The 21,997-nt window shown below is 36.9% G+C and overlaps 1 protein-coding gene across 1 annotated transcript in view; it reads left to right on the forward strand.

The window, feature by feature from the left end:
- Positions 1–21,997, forward strand: part of FBXL13 (F-box and leucine rich repeat protein 13) — a 316,890-nt gene that overhangs the window by 15,639 nt on the left and 279,254 nt on the right. Inside the window, exons 2-3 of the mRNA XM_037836473.1 lie at positions 10,132–10,235; positions 14,224–14,314. Of these exons, the coding sequence (XP_037692401.1) occupies positions 10,132–10,235; positions 14,224–14,314 (195 nt within the window). The remainder of the gene's footprint in view (positions 1–10,131; positions 10,236–14,223; positions 14,315–21,997) is intronic.

The following is a 21,997-nucleotide window of genomic DNA, read 5'->3' on the forward strand; positions in this document are numbered from 1 at the left end:
AATAAGCAGATGGAAAAGTCATCAGTAGCATTAGTCACCAGAAATGCAGATTAATATCAATGAGAAACCCTTATGGTCTCACTAGAATGACTAAAATTAAAGACTGACACTAACATGTTTTGAGTATGTGGAACAATCAGAACTCTCACATACAGCTAGTATGAAGGTTCAATTGTACAAACACTTTGGAAAAAAGGCTTTGGCAGTTTCTTATAAAGTTAAACATATTCCTTACTTTTGATCCAGCAATTCTACTTCTAGGTATTTATCCAAGAGAAAGAAAATTCATGTCCATAAAAAATATTTGGGTAACAGTGGTCATGGCAACTTTATTCACAATGGTCCCAAACTGGAAACAGTCCAAATGTCCTTCAACAGGAGAATGGATAAACAAATTCTAATGTATTCACACAATGGGATACTATTAACAATAAAAAGGAACAACCTACTGATACACAGGTCAACCTGGATAAATTTTATGGACATTATGCCAAATGTACCCGCTTTATAATTCTGTTTCTCTGCATTTCTAGAAGAGGACAGTTTAATTTAAGGAGAATGAAATCAGATCAGTGATGGCCTCTGGGGAGAGGTGTGTGCCATTTATCAATTTATTGCTGGAAACTTCCAAATCCATCCTGCTTTGCCCTGCCTTATGATACTGTAGTTGGGACCTGTAAACACTTCTCCTTTTTTAGTTGGCACAGTATTAAGCTTTGTCAGTAGAGGATGCTGAAAAGACACTGGAGGAAGATGGGGCTCCTCTTCCTGCTTCTGGTGTGCCTCCTCCTTTCCTGGTCATATGATGCAATGCAGCTGCAGAAGCATGAATGTGGGACACTCAGGGGTGCTCACCCTTCTGCAGGTTTTCATCACCAGCTTCAGCCTTTTGGCATCCCAGCAGGAGGTTTCTGCTTGCTACTCCAGGCTGGTGTTTTCCTGTTCACCAACTTTGGCTCACAAGCTGGGGTCAGTGCTCTCCTTGAGCAACCCTGTGGACTTCTCTGTTATTTAGGGGACCTCAGTCACACGGCATAGTCTAAAATCTCAGTATTGGGGAAAGGGATCACCTTTTAAGTTTGTTCCTTTCTTGGGTACTCTTTCAGTCCCAGGATATTCTTTTTTTTTTTTAATAAATGAAATTTAAATCTCAGTATTGGGGAAAGGGATCACCTTTTAAGTTTGTTCCTTTCTTGGGTACTCTTTCAGTCCCAGGATATTCTTTTTTTTTTTTTTAATAAATGAAATTTTGTTGAGCTATATTCACACACCATATAATCCATCCAAAGTATACAGTCAGTGGCTCACAGTGTCATCATATAGTTGTGCATTCATCACCAAAATCAATTTTAGAACATTTTCTTTACTCCCCCAAAAAAGCAATAAATAAAAAATAAAAAAGAATACCTAAAGCATCCCGTACCCTTATACTCCCCTACTATTTATTTATTTTTGTCTTTATTTCATTACTCATCTGCCCATACACTGGATCTAGGGAGTGCCTGTCTCAAGGTTTTCACAATCACATGGTCACATGATAAAAGCTATCTAGTTATACAGTCTTCATCAAGAATCAAGGCTACTGGATTACAGTTCAGCAGGTTCAGGTATTTCCTTCTAGCTATTCTAATACACTAGAAACTTAAAGGAATATCTGTGTAATGCATAAGAATAACTTCCAGAATGACTTTCTGACTATTTTAAATCTCTTAGCCACTGAAACTTTCTTTTGTTTCATTTCCTTTCCTCCTTTTCTTCAAGAAGTCATTCTCAATCCCATGATGCCAGGGAGACTTATACCCCTGGGAATCATGTCCCATATAGAGGGGAGGGTAGTGAGTTAATTTGCAGAGTTGGCTAAGAGAGGCCACATCTGAACAACAAAAGAGGTTCTCTGGGGACAACTTTAAGGTATAGTTATAAGTAGGCTTAGCTTTGCCATTGCAGAGATAAGTTTCATATGAGCAAGCCTCAAGATTGAGGGCTTAGTTTATTAAATTGGGAGTTCCTAATGCTTTTTTATTTTCTGCCCCAAATATTCTGGGATGTATTGGGGTATTGCATTAGCCTGTACAGAATAACAAGATTTCATTTCCTATTCTAGTTTCCATGTAATTATGTTGTTTAAATAAACTGACCAGACAGGTTAAATTAGATAGTGGGCTGCAGAAAATATAAATTTTGTACCAAATAAACCTTTCTTCCTTTGGTCTCACATAGAATCTGAAGTTTTAAAATGCAGTCAATATCATCCTTTACCCTGTATTCTAATTTACCTTAGTCCTACCCAAGTCCATTTCATTCATATCTCTAATTGTAGTCTGATTGCTATTTCAGCTTCTTTAACATTTGTTTTATGGAATAATGCTGACTTTCAGAGCTGCAGTACTCTAACTCTGAGTCTCAGGTGTCACACAGATATCCGAATTTCCAGAGAACTACCAGGTTATATATCTCAGCATCTCAGAATTTTGAAATAACAGTCAAAACTCTGACTTCTGTAAGAGCTTACAATCTAGGAACCTTTACAATTGGACATTCTGTACCCCTTAATCATCGATTGCCTAATCTCTGCCCACATTCTATTCCCTGATAGCCTATGCTCTTGGAATTCAATTCTGTGTTTGCTCGTTATAGTTAGTTTATATTAGTGAGGCCTCACAATGTTTGTCCTTTCATTTCTGACTTATTTCACTCAACATAATGTCCTCAAGATTGATTTACCTAGTTGCTTGCCCCATGAATTGTCCTTCTTGCAGCTGCTCAATATTCTGTTGTATGTATACACCACAGTTTGCTCCTCCATTCATCCCCCTGGTATTCTTTAGAGTTCTTTTTTCCCTTTCTAAGTAGTTAATACCTTGTTACAAGTTAATAAATTTTGAATTAAATTTTCTCTACTCAAATTACTGGTGTAGTTTCTGTTTCCTGAGTGGACCCAGACTGATGGGTGAGGATTAACTGGGAAGAACAAAAGAGAAGTTCTTTCTGGAGAGTTGGAAAATTCTTTATCGTGACAGAGGTATGGGTTATACAGGTGTATCCATTTTCAAAAGTATACAGTTAAGATTTGTGCATTTGAATTCATGTAAACTTTATGTAAAAAAAAACTTAAAAATGAAACTGAGAAGCGGGTGGGGAAATGGGGGGAGATATAGATGCTGTAAGAATCAGAAAATAGTGATAATTATTGAAACTGGGTGATGTGTGCATAGGGGTTCATTATACCATTGTTTACTTTGTTTTAAATTTTCTATAATAAAAAATTTAAATAAAAGATAGTCATGCCTGGGTATTTTTTTTCACAGAATGTGGGCCCTCCTAGACCTTGATTTGGCTGTGTAATCATTTTCTGTTTGCATGGTGTGTCAATTATTCATTGCTACATACACACAACCCCAAAACTTAGTGGCTTAAAATGACAAGAATAATTTAGTTTGCTCAAAATTTTGCAATTTGGGCAAGATTTTGCAGGTATAATTTATGTCTGCTCCATGTGACACCATCTGGGGTGGACCAACGGGGGTGGAGGAACCACTTTTAAAATGGCTCACTTGTATGACTAGTAAGGTGGTGCTGGCTGTTTATTGAGAGCTTAGCCAGGTCTCTGGGCCAGTAGCTTTGATTCGTTGCCATGTGCACCTCTCCATTGGCTGCCTGGACTTCACTGTGGTGGCTGGGTTCTAAGAGCAAGCATCCCTGGAGAGAACCAGGTGGAAATTATATCACCATTTATGACCTATGCTTGGAAGTCATATAACATGATTTTCACCCAGATTCAAGGGATATTGACCATTTACCTTGATTGGAGGAATGTGAAAATCACATTGCAAAAAGAGCGTATGGGATGGGAGATATTTTCCAGGATGTTTTGAAAATTCAGACTGTCACACTTGACTTGCTCATACAGAGGAAGTCTTTGGGATCAAACCTGATTGCAAAGCATTATCTGAACAAATAAGATACAGATCACAACAGCATTACCCAGTAAGTGGGGCTCAACCCTTCTATAATTAACCCTTCCTTTCTTCTTTTTCCTTTTCTTTTCCTCTTCCCCAGGAGCAGATGTGTACCAGTCATTTGTAAGTTGTCTACATGGCATCTCCTCTCTTTCTCCCTCTTCCTAATATTCCATACATTCTTATTCCATAACATACCATTTTCCCACATAGCTCTTGTGCTTCAGGGGAAAATGACTGTCCTTATCTCTAGGGTTGGACCTCGATTGGCTTACATCAAGCAGGGTATTCAATTTCCTAGGCCTTCATGCTTGTGACCATGGTGTGAGGAGTAGGGAAGAGGGCAGGATGTGATCTCAGCCAGTTTAATCAGAGTGAATCTCAGGATGCTGGATGGAATGCTGGGACAGAGATGTACTATCTCTGGATGTTGATGGGGAAGTATGTATCCCTGGGAGCCATTGGCAATTAGCTTGTAAATACAGGAGGGGCAGCTTAGGGTGAAGCTGATTCTTAAGAAGGCAGAGTGAGGAAATGGAAAGAAATCAGGTCTCTAGTGACATCCGTAAGCCACTGGATTAAACCCACACTGAAGCTTGATCTACTTTGGAATTTCTAGTTGTAGGAGCCAATAAATTCCATGTTGAATGAAGTTTGTTACTTAAAATGTAAAGCATCTGAAGAAATACAAGGTTATTATCTTTTATTGTAAGATAGTCTTGGTTTGATTCTTGGTTTCACCACTTACAAACTGTGTGACCTTGAGCAAGTTTTAAAATATCTCTGCTTCAATTTTCTTACAGTAAGTCTTTGGATGGATGAGAGGCCTTTACTTTCTAGAGCGGGAGAAAGCAATTATGAAAGGGAGATGCAGGGAAAGAAAATTGGCAAAATGTGTCATCAAGCAGATCAATTTTAGGAAAGAATACACAAGGAAGAAGAGGACTTGGAAACTGATTTCTTTATACTATTCACTCTCACATATCCCCTGGACAGCCTTTGTGGACTTCTAGAGTTTTGTACATCCAGCATGAAGACTGCTGGATTTTATGTTCAATTCAAGTTAGGTAACTTTTTTTTTTTTTTTAATGTTAGACTCTTGCCACCAGCTGGCATTTTTTCTTGGGGGATGGGATGGGTGGCAGTGCGTTAGACCATTCAATCAGCACATATTTGCTGATTGGGGCTAAAGACAGCTGCAAGTGTTTGAAGATACTGAGGATTGGCAAGGGTGAGGTGAAATGAACACTCTAATTGGCTGCTGAGGAGAGTGTAAATTGATAACATCTTTTGAACAACAATTTTGGAATATGTAAGAAGATCTTCAAAATATACCTTTTGATTCTACGTTCTTACAGATCTCTATCCTAGGGAATAATAAGAAATGAAGATATATACAGTTCTCTGTGTAGTAGTGTTAATTAATGATATGTACATTATATTTTTTATAATGGGAATAAGTTAAAAACAACCTAAATGGCCAACCACTTAGGATTATTAAATATTTATGGTACATTTTTTACAGTGCTATCAACCACTCGCAATACATGATGCTTTTGAAGAATTTTTAGTGACATGAAAAAATATTCAAAATGTAATGTTTAGCCAAAAAAGGAGATACAAAACTATATATGACATGAACAATGGTCACAATATAATGTTTAGCCAGAAAATAAGAGAGATACAAAGCTATATATACTATGATCCCAATTTTGTAAAAAAAGAAAATATGTGTGGAGGAAAGACTGAAAACTAAATTCTTATCAGAGTTTATTTCGGATTGTCAGGATGATGGTTGATTTTTAATTTATTTTTTTGTACTTTTTTCTGATTTTTCCAAATTACAATGAGCATATACCATTTTTATAATTTTTTAAAATGTTCATGTGTTTAAATGAAATAATTAAAAGGCCCAAGTGTAGAAAAAAATGCCTCCTTTTTTGCTTCCCTGTAGCATATTTGAATGAACTTTACTGATGTAGAATTAGAAAGGAATAAACGAAAGCACAGGAAGTGTACCAGCATTTGCTGCTGTAAAGCTCTGGCTTCTCATATAGGCTAGCCAGCTGGGTGGCCTGGTTGCAAGCCAGTGTTTGGGCTCCCCAGGATGAGTCCTCTTGCTTCTGGCCTCACAGCTGAGGTCTCCCAGATGCTCTGTTTCCATCATGGGCCACCCTGAAAGCCCCATCCCAGCCTGCACCTTCATAAAACCCTCTCACTCTGGTTCAGCTTCTATTCAGGCCTTTTCTGGGGCTAATTGCATATAGATTCCCATCTTTTTTTTCTGCAGAATCACAGGGTTTTAAGGACTCCATGGGGCCTGCTGTATAGGAGGAGAAAGGGCAGTGGGGAGGAAGACTGGGATCCATTTCCGCCTTTTCCCTTTGCCCTCACATCCAAGAAAACTCATTTTGGTATTCTCATGAGTTTTTTTTCTTTTTTTAAGATTTTTTCCTGATTAAAAAGAAATTTTTTTTGAAACGACTGTCATCGGTCATCATGGTTCTGCTGGGGAAAAATATCCTCCTTTAAGGCTCACATCATCAGCTTTGTAACATTTTGACCCTGAGAAGATATTATCCCTTCTCATGCAGGAAGCTAATCTGGTCCCTCATAGACCCTCAGTAACTACTATGACCTTCATGCACCTAGCTGTATTGTTAAGGAAAAGATATACACATAGAATTAGGAAAGCTTTTTTTTAAATTTTTTTTTAATCTCTGAGTCAAGTAATTTTTGAATTTTAACTTCAGACTTGAAATAAATTAACTAAATGATCGAGTGCTTGGAAATCCACTCAATAAAATATTTACTCTCTTTAAATTGCTTTAAGGTTCAGGAAAATATATTTTAAAGATGAAAAGTTTAAAAAAAAATCATCTACATGGAGTTACACTGGGACTGCACCTAGACAGAGTTGTAGGAATACTATTGCCTTCTGATCTGTCACTCTCATTGTTTTCATTGATTGTCTTTAAAAGAAATTATTAAGATAGAAGCCCAAAACACTGAAGCTCTGTTGGTAGCATTTCAGACACTGTGTCATCAAAAGTACTTAGAAATCTGCATTTCTCCTTCAAATGTCTACTAGGCAGAAGTCAACACAGTGTCCACAGACAGACAAGACCTGCCCCATAGGGACGAAAGGTGGCCTACATACTGTGGAGAGAGCATCTAAGAAATTAAGTAGCCACACTGAGTATTTGTATCTTGGGCAAAAAAGTAAGTTTAAAATTATTAGCTTAGATTTCAGTTGAATTTGTATGAAAGATTAAAGGAGTTTACAAAACTGGATCTGCCCTGCAGAGGGCGCATTTAAGTTAGAAATCATGATTTTCACAGATCATTTTTATGCTTTCTTTCAAGATGAAGTTTCTGGTTTGCATTTTTATAGTATTGCATTTATTTCTAAGTCAAATAGTCTCCATTCTTGGGTATTTCTTAAGGGGCTATGAGCTGCACATATTTGTCAGAGGTGCAAGAATCAGAAATTGTTGATGATGTGAAGAGACCACCCTTCTGATTTAAGAGAGTAGGAACTAGTTAATTTTGCTGAACCTTGGGGATGAGAAGGCGGGAACATGGTGTCGGTACTCATGAGTGAAGTTAGCTATCCTGAGTTTCCTCAGCCCATCCAGCCAATTCACAGATGCAGTCTCTAAGGTGAATCCACGGGACACTTAAATAAACACAAAGCATATGGTTTTCTATTTCTCCAGTAACAGTTCACTTCTCTAGGGACTAGGTAGCTGAAAACACCTCCCCATTGAAACAAGCACAATCCAGCAGGTATCAGAACCAGTCTTGCCCTGGCCTTGCAGAGGCCTCTGTTGCACACTTGTCCAGCCTGTGATGAAAAACCCTCAAGATGTGGAGGAAGATACAGGTATGCACAATTTCGTGTGAGTGCCTCATATGGGCAGTGGAGGAACCTGGGTTTGTGTTTCAGTAACCTACTGGCTCTGTAAATCATCTGGCTCTTCTTTGCCTCATCTGTGAAATCCAGAAATGAGAATAGAATTCCTAGACGTCCTTCCTAGTGGGATCTTGGAATCCAATCTGCGATCTGTGGCCCTGTGATGGATCCTGCCGGGGTTTGGTCGTGAGTGACCCGTTGGCTCTAGAAGAGGACACAGTCCTACGCCCCCGTATGAAATTCTGGATTCTTCACAGAGTGACCCCATCTGCTGTTCTCTTACATTAATCCCTTACTCCAGCCAAACTGGTCTGTGCCCTTGGGGCTTTTGCTCTTGCTATTTCCCCTCCTGTAAGCCCCCTCCCCTCTCCTTGCCATTTGGAAGCCTCTCCAACAGACATTTGATAATCACTTTTTTTTTCTTTGCACTCTTGAAGCAATAGTTTTTTATATTATTAATTAGACCCTTAGCATATTTTACTATGTTTATCCAATATTGAAAAAGTTAAAAAACAAGACTTGCTTTCTTAAGTTTCTTACATCTGGTTTTGTGTATCTACCCATAATTTTAATAGTTACTATCTACTATTTGTATTTGAAGTTCTCTCTTCTATGCATTTCCCCTCACATGTATTTGTCTTAACCTCTTCCATTAGACTTGATATAAAGTCACTCTCCCTCTCTCTCTGATCACACTGGCCTTTGAATGGTATAAGTGAATATTTTTAATTTCTCTTTGTGCCAGTGTTTTCCTCTAATGGAGGTTATACTTAGCCCTGGAATGGTCAAAAATAATTGGATGGCTTGCTATCATTATCTACTGAGTGCCTATTTTGTGCTAGGCACCATTCTAAGTACTTTACATATATTAATTCATTTAATTATCACAATAACCCATGGCATATGTAGCTTTATGATTCCATTTTATAGTGAAGTTAACAGAGGAATAGAGAAGTAACTTGTCAAAGTTTGCACACTGGGAGATTACAGATCCAAGATTTAAACCCAATGCCTTCTACCCGCTGCATTCTCTTGCCCCTTGAACTACAGGCAGTGGTGGAAAGGAGTGGAAGCAACAATCCTGGACAAATACATGGTTATCCTTTATATAAAGATACATGTGCAACCTCTGTGTCCTCTGAGAAAGATGTAACCAGAGCATCTTTCAGAATAATTGAGAAATATTGGTAACTGAGGTTAGAGAAGATTACACAATTGTCATGTAAGTTTACAAGCTTGAGAAAGACAGTCCAGATAATTATGTTGTGATCTTTTTGTCCTTGATTGTTTAAGTTTTTACTAAGAAAGCTAACAGTAATAAAGCCCTGTTTAATGTTTTTAAGAGTCAAACATTCATCTTGTGGGAAGGTTTGCTTATTTCATTTCTGCTTATAATAAAGACCAAGTTAATGGTTTTGTAATTTTTATTTTCATTGAGCAGAAAAACAAAACTATTGATTCATTGACTATGATGTCAAATTGACATGTAGTTATGTACTATCTGGGATTCACACTAAATATTAACATATTGGACCTTATGGTGTTTTATTCTGTCCAAAATGGGAAGATGACCAGTGAGATTTTTTATGCAAAAAATGACCATTTCAACTTTGCTGGTTCCATATGCCTTTATTAACATTCCAGACTCTTATCCTCTCAACTTGATTTGACTTCTGCAGGATAATTTTTTAGGAAAAGTAGTTTTCTGATCTGCAGAGTTTGGCAACATAAAAATGAACTTAGATCCATTAAGTCATTTGTTTCCCACCTATGTATACTGTGCTACAATTTTTTGAATATATGGTCTGCAGGTGTTGTGAATGGTAAGATAAAAATGCATTTTTAAAAAGACTTCTTGAATTCACTGTAGATTGTGATTATAGGTTTTCTGACTTCATTGGTTGAGTCAGTGATTTTTGGGGCTTTCAAAGAGGTTCCTCATACTTAAAAAGGGTAGACATTGTTATCTAGAGCATCACAACTAGTGTCTTCAAATTGACTATTAAGAACTTCTGACATAATCCAAAGCACTGTACAGTGACTAACTCTTTTATTGTTATAAATGATGTTAAACTGCATTTTTATTTGACTAGCAAAATATTAAGACAATACAGAGAAGTATCCATAGAATATGTTTACATAAAAGCTGCTACATTCTTTGACTTTTTAAACTTTTGAAGAATGAAAGAAAGGCTATCTACTGCTTAATAAGAACATGCAGATTCAGCAACATTTATTCCATTTCGTTTTTTTCAGGCTCTGTTATGTGGTCTGCTTGTTACATGTCCTGAGGATCCTTTGGGATATTTGGAAGAAAAACTGAAGGTTATAATGGAAACTGGACTCGAAAGTCTTCTTTGGTGTGTATTGTTTTGATATATGATAGGTAAATATTTTATTTATTACAAATGCTCATTGTATAGTATCAAAAAAAGGTCTTGCCAATGAATGCTTCCAATCTCCAGATTGTTAAAGAATTCCTCCACAGGCTTTTTTTCTTTTTTTTTTGAGCTGAAATTCATATAACATAAAACTAAACATTTTAAATTGACAATTCAGTGGCATTAGTATATTCACAATGTTGTGCAACTATCACCTCTATTTAGTTCTAAAACATTTTCATTACCCCAAAAGGAAACCCTGTACCCATTAAGCAGGTTTCTCCATTTCCCCTCTCCTTAGCCCCTGGCAATCACCAATCTACTTTCTGTTCTATGTATTTACCTATTCTGAACATTTCATATAAGTGGAATCATGCAATATGTTACCTTTGTGTCTGGCTTTTCACTTAGCATAATGTTTCAGGGTTCATTCACATTGTAGCTTGTACTTTGCTTCTTTTCATGGCTGAATAATAATGTTCCATTGTATGTATATACCAAAATTTGTTTATCCATTCATCCATTGGTGGACATTTGGGTTGATTCCACCTTTTGTCTGTTGTGAAGAGTTGCAGCTATGAATATGTGTGTACGTGCATATGTTTGAATACCTATTTTCACTTCTTTGCAATACGTAACTAGGACTAGAATTTCTGAGTTGTATGCTCAACTTTTCGAAGACCCACTAAACCATTGTCCACAGTGGCTGCACCATTTTCCATTCCCATTAACACTGTACAAGAGTTTCAATTTCTCCACATCTTCTCTAACACTTGCTAATTTCAGTTTTTTTCATTATGGTCATTATAGGGGTGTGAAATGGTACCTTGTTGTGGGTTTGATTCACATTTCCCTTCTGAGTAATGATATTAAGCATCTTTTTTTTTTGTGCTCCTTGACCATTTGTTTACCTTCTTCGGAAAAATGTCTATTCAAGTCCTTTGCCCATTTTTTTCCATTGTGTTGTTTGTCTTTTTGTTATTGAGTTGTAAAAGTTCTTTACGTATCCTGGATTCTAGAGCATAATCAGATATATGATTTTCCAATATTTTCCCCTATTTTATAGGTTGTCTTTTCACTTTCTTGATAATATCCTTTGAAACACAAAAGTTTTTAATTTTAATGAAGTCTAATTTGTCTATTTTTTCTTTTGTTGCTCATGCTTTTGGTATCATATTTAAAAGTCCATTGTCGAATTCCAGGTCATGAAGATATTCCACTATGTTTTCTTCTAAGAGTTGTATGGTTCTAGCACTTATAGTTAGGTCATTGATCCATTTAAAGTTATTTTTTGTATATGGCATTGGGTGGGGATCCAACTTTATACTTTTGCATGGGAATATCCACTTTTCCCAGTACTATTTGTTGAACAGACAGTTTTTACCCTGTGAATAGTCTTGGCACCCTTGTCAAAAATCAGTTGATGATAGATGTATGGGTTAATTTCTGGACTCTCAACTCTATTCCACTTTTCTGTATGTCTGTCCTTATTGCCAGTTACCATACTATTTTTTTTCTTTAACAATGGGAATTTTTAGCTTACAAGCTTACAGTTTTGAAGCTTAGAAAAATGTCCAAATCAAGGCATCACCAAGGCAATGTTTTCTTCCCAAAGACCAGCTGCCGGTGATCCTAGCTCTTCTGCCACATGGCAAGGCACATGGTGGCATCTGCTGGTCTCTCCCCTCTCTTCTGGGTTTTGTTGATTTAAGATTCTTGATTCTGTAGCTTTCTCTCTCTCACTCTCTTCATCCCATTTATAAAGGACTCCAGTAAGAGAATTAAGACCCATCCTGAATGTGGTGGGTCACACCTTAACTGAGGTAGCCTTATCAAAAGATCCTACTTACAATGGGTTCACACCCACAGGAATAGATTAACTTTAAAAATTTGCTTTTCTGGGGGTACATAACAATTTCAAACCACCATACTCCATCTTCTGGACCCCTCCCCAAACATATTATTTCTCTATGCAAAATATGTTCCTTCTATCACCATATCCCAAAAGCCTTAAGTCATTTCAGTAACAATACTAAATACAAAGTCTCATCAAAATCAGTTATAGATGTGGTTTGTCCTGGGGCACAATTCCCCTCAGTCTTTGGATCTGTGAAACCTAGAGGACAAGTTATCTGCTTTCAGTATACAGTGGACAGACAGTCATAGGATAAACATTTCCATTCCTATAGGAAGAAATTGGAAGGAAACTGAGGTCACAGGTCCCAAACAATTCCGAAACCCTGCAGGGCATACTCCATTATATTTCAAGTTCTCAGAGTCACTTATAGAATGATGTTTTGTCATCTGGGCTTGATGGGGTGTCAGCCTCACCCTTTCCAAGTGCTTGCACAGCAGCTGTGCTCTCCCTGAATACTGGGGTGAAGGTTCCATCATCATCAAGCATCAGGATGGGGCCAGACTCTAGGCTCCTTCCTTGTCAAATACTGGGGTGGTGGCCAGACTCTCCGCAGTCTCCCAGGCATATGAGAAAACTGGGGTGGTAACACTTTTCCTGAGCAAAGGGGTGGAAGACCTGTGCTCTCCAAGAAGTACCACACTGTTTTGATTACTGTTAGCTTTGTACTAAATTTTGAAATCAGGAAGTGAGTCTGCCAACTTTGTTCTTATTTTTCAAGATTGTTTCGCTATTTGTGATCCTTTGCCATATGAATTTGAGGATCAGCTTTTCCATTTCTGCAAAAAAAAAAAAAAAAGGCCATTGAAATTTTGATAGTTTTTATTGAATCTGCAGATTGTTTTGGTTAGTATTACCATCTTAACTATATTAAGTCTTCCTACCCATGAACACAGAATGTCTTTCTATTTATTTAGGTCTTCTGTAGTTTCTTTCAGTAATGTTTTATATTTTTTATTATATAGGTCTTTCACCTCCATGGGTAAATTTATTCCTAGGTAGTTTTTTTCTTTTGGATGCTCTTGTAAGTGGAATTGTTTTCTTAATTACCTTTTTGGATTGTTTATTGCTCGTGTATAGAAACACAACTGATATTTGCATGTTGATCTTGCACACTGCAACTTTGCTGTATTCATTTATTAGCTCCAGCAGTGTTTTGTGTGTGGATTCTTTAGGATTTTCTAAATATGGGGTCATGTCATCTGCAGATGTGCCTTTACTTTGTTTCCAATTTGGATGCCTCCTTTTCTTTTCTGGTTTAATTGCACTGACTTCTAGTACAATGTTGAATAGCAAGGGTGAAAGTAGTCATCCTTGTCTTCTTTCTGAGCTTCAGTGGAAAGCTTTCAGTCTTCACTACTGAGTATAGTGTTAGCTGTGTTTTTAAAAAGTAATTGCCCTTTATCATGTTGAGGGAATTATCTTCTTTTCTAGTTTTCTGAGTGTTTTATCATGAAAAGGTATAGGATTTTGTTAAGTTCTTTTTCCTGCATCAATTGAAATGATCATGTATTTTTTCCCCTTTATCTATTAATGTGGTGTATTACACTGATTGAATCACCCTTGCATTTCTGCAGTAAATCCCACTTGGTAATAGCAGAGAGTCCTTTTAATATGCTGTTGGATTTGGTTGCTAGTATTTTGTTGAGGATTTTTCCATCTATATCCATAAGAGATATTAGTCTGTAGTTTTCTTTTCTTGTGGAGGCTTTGTAGGCTTTTAAGCCCTAAAGGATTAAACATGAACATTTTGCCCACTGGTTCTCAACTTGAGAAATGTAGCATGCTGTCACCAGTAACATTTAATCATGGGGCAGTTTATTTCAAGTTGGGGGTGAGGAAAAGCTGATGGACCCTCCTTGGGGGCACAGCAAAATCTTGGACGGTAGTTTGAAAAGTCTTTGGTGATTCTGACATACTTCTCTTTCTTCCCCTCCTTTACACTCCACCCACTAGAATCACTGAATTAGACAGTAAGCACAAGCACATTTGGAACTAAATGCTATGAAATGTAATTAATTTTGTTTACTGTATTTTATTGTTTTATTATAGGGATATGTGCATTGATCCATCAATGAAACCAAAAATTCAGAGATTATCTGAAACTTATTTGGAACAACTTTTTGGACTGGATGATCAGCTGGTAATTATTAGTAACTAACGTCTCTAAAATATACGTCTTAAATTTTGATGGAATTTCCTAATAGATTTTAGATTTTACGGAAGATGTGATATCAGAATATTTTGGAGTTGGAGGCCACCCAGATAAGTAAGGGAACCTCTCTCTCCCTCTCTCTGTTTCACACACACACACACACACACACACACACACACACACACAGCCACACTCATAGTAATCTCCTTAACCTTCCAAACAGCATTTAGACAGACATTTGTTCTCCTTCTTTCTCATAAAATCTTTCCCTAAAATTTCCCTGTTCTCCTACTCTCTCTCCTTTTCCTTCTCTCATGCATCTTCATATGATAAAAATGGCGTTATGGAAAACTTTAAGTGATGATTTTCTTTCCTTTCTAATCTGCTTCTTTGTGTATTCCACCCCCCTTCTGTTTACTCCGAATCTGCCTTCTCAGATAAGGATATAGGGAATGATGCTCGTGAAGACATGGCCAAAGCATTTGTAAGAGGTAATTTGAAAGCCAGACCTGATTGTTACTGAAAGGAACAAACAGCTCCAGCAGCTGTTTTTGATCCTATGAAGAGGACAAGGAGACTTTTAAAACAGAAACGATGTCTAAGAAAAGCTAAAGTAGCAAAACTGTGAGAACAGCAAAGTCACACAAGGAAAGAAATAGCAATGCAAATAAGATGTGCCTGGGACCATGTGATATCAGGACTGGTGTCAGTGCAAGCCAGGACAAGTCTTGGGAGTTGCTGGTGAAGTTGGGTATGGACAGGGGAGTCAGAACTACAGTCAAGATGGGTGCAGGAAAGCAAGAACAATCTGAAGCATCCATTAAGAAGAGTGGGTGGAGAGAAACACTGAATCCTAATCAGAAGTATGAAACAGAGAAACAGATATAGAGGGACAGGTTGCCAATCTATAAAATTTCTGAAATACAAATATACTGGGAATAACCACGTGTCCAATTTTTTACCTGCTCGGCATCATGGTGTGTGGTATCTTAACAACTGTACCTTATCAACTACAGGCCTTTGAGCTATAATGGAATAGAGATATCTGCAAAATATGTTCTTGAAGAAATTTGGGAGCAACCTCAGGAGCTGAGTAGGGGAGAGGGGAGCCCCAGTGCATAAAACTCTAGGTCCTCCACCCCACACCTACTCTCTAGTTCTACTTTGAGTATGATTTCACTTGAAAAAAGCTTGAACACCATTGCAAAGGGTGCTGAAATTTTTGGAAACTACTGATCTACAGAAATAAATCTCATTGTCAATATTTTAAAAAGGATATTATAAAATATAAGGTCAGATTGTATCCAATGTCTAGCTAGAAGCCTATAAGAATCTTTTTAAAAACTCCATAGAATTCCAAGAGATAGCATAGCTACCTCAAACCTAAAGTTTTATTAGAAAACAATTCTCGGAGATGTTCCATAATGTTGAAAGAGCAAAAGATAAAACGTTGGAAGATGATCCAACTTAGTATGACGGTTTGCCAAGGCATGGAAAAGATTCCCACTACATATCAAAAGTTAGAAAAAATAGAAACTAAATGTGACTTTGTAAGAGCAATGAGGAAAATATTTGTTAAGGTTAGTGATGAAAATTTAAATCTCCCTGCTCCCTGAGGTTGTTCAGTTATAGGGTCAACTTAGGTTGGCTCTAGATTAATTCATTTTTTTCTTCACTCTCAGAAAAAAAATAAGTTTTTAACAAAGAAACAAAACACTTTAATCCTCAGTGTTACAGTGTACTAAATAAATATTAGTTTTCTTTTTTGTCATTTTCCTATACAGTTTTAACTGCCAGCAAGATAATTTTTAATGTTTTGACAAAATTTTTAAAGGTTATCAACTTTTGTAATTTGTCCCATTGGTTCTTAAGATTGCTTTGCACAGCTTCATCTTGCATTTTTTAGTCCCCTACTACCACGTGAAGTAAGGACTGCCTGTATATGTCTGTCTATGGAGTATATGTATGTGCTTGCTTCTGTTTGTATTAGCAGAGAAGGGTGAGTATAGGAGACTGTGAGTAAACCAAATAGTTCCTGAAAATGTAGGAACTGTATAATAATAAGAGGTAAAAAAGACCACTTGATAGTGTGTTCCAAAATGAAGGAATCAACGACTGTGTTGTAAGGAGGAAATAATGTGGCAGACTTGATTCTCATTTTTTAGGAAATGAAATCTCCAGATGTTATATAAAAAGCCTATGTAACATTAAAAAAATCTGTTTATTATGGAAAATTTAACCATAACACAAAATTAGAGAGCATGCTATAATGATCTCCCATTCTTCATCTTAAACAATAATTTGAAAGCAAATCCCAGAAATTGTATTATGTCACCTCTGACAGGAAATGGCATTTTTTAGAGAACATAAACATAATGCATTGTCTTAAGTACTAAAATTAGCAACGATTCCTTAATATCATCTGTTCTGGTTTGCTAATGCTGCCATTATGCAAAATACCAGAAATGGATTGGCTTTTTAAAGGGGGTTTATTTGGTTATGAAGTTACAGTCTTGAGGCCATAAAGTGTCCAAGGTAAGGCATCAGCAATAGGATACTTTCACTGGAGAAAGGCCATTGGCATCTGGAAAACCTCCATTAGCTGGGAAGGCACATGGCTGGCGTCTGCCTGCTCCCAGGTTGCGTTTCAAAACGGTGTTCTCCAAAATGTCTGTGTCAGCTTTCAATGGCCTTCTTCAAAATGTCTCTGTAAGCTGCAGCAGCAAGCTCCTTCTGTCTGAGCTCTTATATATGGCTCTAGTAAACTAATCAAGACCCACACTGAATGAGCGGGGCCGCACTTCCATGAAAATGATCTAATCAGAGTTATCAACTACAGTTGGGTGGGTCACTTCTCCATGGAAACAACCTAATCCAAAGGTTCCAACCTAATCAAGACTAAATACATCTGCCCCCACAAGATTGCATCAAAGAACATGGCGTTTTGGGGGACATATATCCAAACCAGCACATCATCTCTAATACCCAATATGTATTCAGATTTCCTAAATTGTCTCAAAAATGTCTTTTTACATATGCCTGTTCAAATCAGAATTCAAACAGGGTACACGCATTGTGCTTAGTTGTATGTATCTAATGTCTCAAAATTTCTCCTTTCTTATTTTTTTCCATGTCACTTATTTATTAAAGAAAACAGATCTTTGTCCTATAAAATAGACCACATTCTGATATTGTTTCCTGTGTTGTCAGTTGACTTACTCTGTTTCTTTTTTTTCCTGCAAGCGGGTAGTTAAATCTAGAGGCTTGATTGGGTCCAGGTTTGTGTGTGTGTGTGTGTGTGTGTGTGTGTGTGTGTGTGTGTTTTGTGATAAGAATACTTAAAGGGTATTTTGTTCCTATTGCATTGCATCAAGAGGTACACATGGTGTAGTTGACTCTCTTTTATGGAATCTTGATTTTTATATACATTAACATAATTGTTTATTAGCTATATCCTACAATATAAATGTAATGGTCTCAGAATAACAGTATCATAGGACCACTAATAATAAGACTATTGAATGCAGTTTAAGAAAATTATGCGGTTCTTTTTTCATCCTTAAGACGTACTTGTCCTAACAGGGATATTCAGTAAAAATAATAAGTTCTTTTGCCACCTAAAAGACTTCTCTTTTGTATGTCTATGGTTATTTTTTCTCTTTGATATAATTATACTTTCTCTATTATATATGTATAACATTACGTGGCAGCAAAGTCAAGCAATAAAATGAATATTCAGAGATATATTTTTGCATTCCAGTCCCTTTCATCCTCCCTATTTCATCCCTCCCTCTAGGTAACCAATTTTAGTAGTTTTTACATTTATCCTTTCATTGTTTCTTTTTGAAAAATATAAACAAATACACTGTATCCATCCCCACTCCAACTTCTTACACAGAAGTAGCAGACTATAAATAATGTGCTGCAACTTGCCTTTTTCCTCACTTAGTATGCCCTGGAATGTCTTCCTTTATGAAACTTTCTTATTAATGCTCTCAGAGAGAGCACCATGTAACAAAAACCTACAATCTAAAGGAAAGATGCAAACTTAAAAAGTCTTGATGTAATGAGCAAAGTTTAACTATAAATAGGAAACAACATTATGACCTGGGGGCTGGAGTTTTAATAATTTAAAAAAAGAATCAATTGGTCTATAACCGAGATCCTGTATACTTGCTGCTCTGCAAAGGTATTCCAATTCATTTGAGACTGGAAGATTATCATTACCCTGAGATGGCATCAAAATAAATAATAGTGTAATCAGGAAGGAGTGAAAATAATGAAGTGCAGAAAAAATGACGACATGAACTACAGCCATGCTTTTTGTTTTAGGATAAGTTTAAGTGTAAAGTGTAGTAATAATACTTAATACTTGATGTAAGTTTTGTCTACTATTTGTGGCAGAAGTGTTCTAAAGAATGCTTTTAAATTTGTAATTTTAGTTTAAGTTATTTCAGGGACCTTATTTAGTAATGTTTGTAGTAAATGTTTAAATGTTTAAGAAAAATTTATTCTTTAAAGTTGTATTTATTTAACTATGTGTTTATTAAGTGGAGCATTAAAAGTAGCAGTGAGTGTTCCTCTCCATGCATGAAAACTCCTTGGACATTAAAGACTCTTTCAATAATTTGCAGAAAACCAAGGAATAAGAAAAATTACTCATCGTAAAAAGCTAGTACTGTGGGGACTGCACAGGCACAAGATGGTGGAGTAGAAAGTTTTACAGATGCTTCCTCCACTAGAAAAAGGAATCAGCTGGGAAAAGATTGGGATTAACTAGGTGGTAACTCTGGAACCAGAGTGGACATCAAGAACACTGCAGTAGTGCCAGAGAAAGCCAGAGGCTGCTGACAGTTCAGCTTTTGTAAGTGAAAGCACAAACCGTGACCATCCACTGTTCCCCAGCCCCACAGCAGCACTGTGGAAACAGCTGTGGCTACGGAAATGTGGTCTGGATTCAGGAAGCAGCTGGCTGGGACCAGGGCAGGCAGAGAAACCTGGTCCTTCAAAAGTTGGTGCTGAGGTTTGAGGTGGTCTGGGGTATCCCTGAGGGGCCAGCAAGAACACTAGCCTGGGTTTTGGCTTTCTGGGCGTCAACAGCTTTTTTCCCACTGGCATCCACCTGGACATAAAGGGCCAGGGCACTTCTAGTTTTTACCCCCATCCCTGTGTGGGTATTTCCTGATCTGACAGATGCCTGAGACCCAGAGCAGATGCAGATGTTTGCCTTGGTTTAGGCTTTCTCAGCAGCAGCTTCTGAACACACACCAGCTTCTATCAGGACATAAAGAGCCAGTGTACCAGTGTACTTTTTTGTTGTTTGGGTTTCTTCTTTTGTTTCTTATGTTCTTTGGTCTGGGGCATCCCTGAAGGCGAGCATGGATGCTAGCTGTGGTTTCACCCCTCTCAGCAGCAGTATTTTCTGGCCTTATATAAGCCTTATCAGGAAATTAAAAAAAAATCAGTACACTTTTTTTTTTCTTTTTTAGATGTTTGGTTGTTGGTTTTTTTTTTTAACATAAAGTTTATTTATTTATTTTAAAAACTTTTTATTTTGAAATACTTTTAGGCTGGTTTGTTTGTTTTTTTCTTTCTCATTTTTGTGTATTTTTTGGTTGGGCTTCCCCTTAAGGGATGAGCACACAGGCTGGCTGAGGTTTCAGTCTTGACAGCAGCAGCTTCTGGCTGACCACTGGCACATAATAAGAGTCTTCCTCTGTGGTGTGTGCGCCTTCCCCCTTGGGGTGTGTGTGTGTGTGTGTGTGTGTGAGTGTTTTTCCTTTTCTTTCTTTTTCTTTCCTTCTCTTCTCTCTTCCTTCCCCTTCCTGTTTTCTTTTGTTATGTGTTGGACAGACTGAGGAGTGGGAGAACAAGATTTCCAGAGTGACCAAAATATAATACTCAGAATATCCAGTTCTCAACTAAAAATTACCAAACACATAGGTGTTTTGGAGACAGGAAACTATGACCCCACCACAGGAAAAAAAAACAATTCAAAGGAAAATGTTCTGGAGGAAGCTCAGGCTCTGGAATTACTAATCAAAGGTCTTAGAACAACTCTGTCAAATAGGATCAATGAACTAAAGGAAAAGATGGACAAAGAACTAAAGGACATCAGGAAAACAATGCATGAGCAAAATGAGAATTTCAATAATAGAAATTATAGAAATAATAGAATATATAATAGGAATTATAAAGAAGAACCAAATGGAAATCCTGGAGCTGAAAAGTACTGTAACTGAAGTGAAAAATTCAATAGAGGGATTCAACAGCAGATTGGAGGAAGCAGAAGAAAAGATCAGTGAACTTGAAGGTGACCACTTAAATTGCCCATTTTGAGAAGCAGAGAGAATAAGAAGAAGAAAAAGGAATAGAGCCTGAGGAACCTGTGGGACACTATCAAGCATACCAATAAATTCATTATGGGAGTCCCAGAAGGAGAAGAGAGAGAGAAAAAGGGGCAGAAAAAAAATTCAAATAAATAATGGCTGAAAAATTCCCAAATCTGATGAAAGATATGAATATGAACACCAAGCAGGATGAACACAAGTGGATCTACACTGAAACACCTTATAATTGAAAGTAAAAGACAGAATCTTAAAAACAGCAAGAGAGAAGCAATACTCAAATATAAGGGATCTTTAATGAGATTAACATCTGATTTCTCAATAGGAACCATGGCAGCCGAAAGGCAGTGGGATATATTTAAAGTACTGAAAGAGAAAAATTGTTCTCCAAAATAATATACTAAGCAAAGCTGTCCTTCAAAAATGAGGGAAAAATTAAGACATTTTTGTACAAAGGAAAACTGAGGGAGTTAATTACCACTAGATCTGCACTACAGGAAATGCTAACGGGAGTCCCTTGAGTTGAAAAGAAAGTACACTAGACAGTAACTTGAAGCTATATGAAGAAATGAAGACCTCTGGTATAGGTAACAGTATGGGTAAATATAAGCACCAGTATTATTGCTTTCTTCATTTGTAATTTTTTTTTTTTTTTTTTTTTTTTTACTTATGAAGTTTAAAATACAAATGCATAAAAGTATAAACCTTTGTTACTGGACACACAATGCATAAGGATGTAATTTGAAACAAGCACAACATAAAGGGGAAGGACAGAAGGACACAGGAAGAAAATATGTATAGGCTATTGAAGTCAAGTTGGAATCAACACAAACTAAATTGTAATATATTTAGGATGTTAAATGTAATCCCCATGGTAAACCATAGAGACAGTAACCAAAAAGTCTACACAAAAGGAAAAGAGACATAATTCAAAATTGCTCTTTTTAAAAGATCATCTAAACAAAAAGGAAGGCAGTAATGGAGGAAATGAGGGACCAAACAAACAAAGATATAATACTTACAGTTAGCAAATGGCAGAAGTAAATCTTGCCTTATGAGTAATTACCTTAAATGCAAATGGATTAAACACTCCAATCAAAAGGCAGAGATTGGCAGAATGGATAAAGAAACATGACCCAAGTGTATGCTGTTTATCAGAGACCCATCATAGATCCATAGATACAAACAGGTTGAAAGAGAAAAGATGGAAAAAAGTATTTCATGCAAATGGTAACCAAAGAGAGCCACATGGCTATATTAATATCAGTCAAAATAGACTTTAAGTCAAAAACTGTTACAAGAGACAGAGAAGGATATTGTATAT

This window comes from Choloepus didactylus, chromosome 5 (assembly GCF_015220235.1).
Source record: "Choloepus didactylus isolate mChoDid1 chromosome 5, mChoDid1.pri, whole genome shotgun sequence".
Taxonomy (NCBI): domain Eukaryota; kingdom Metazoa; phylum Chordata; class Mammalia; order Pilosa; family Megalonychidae; genus Choloepus; species Choloepus didactylus.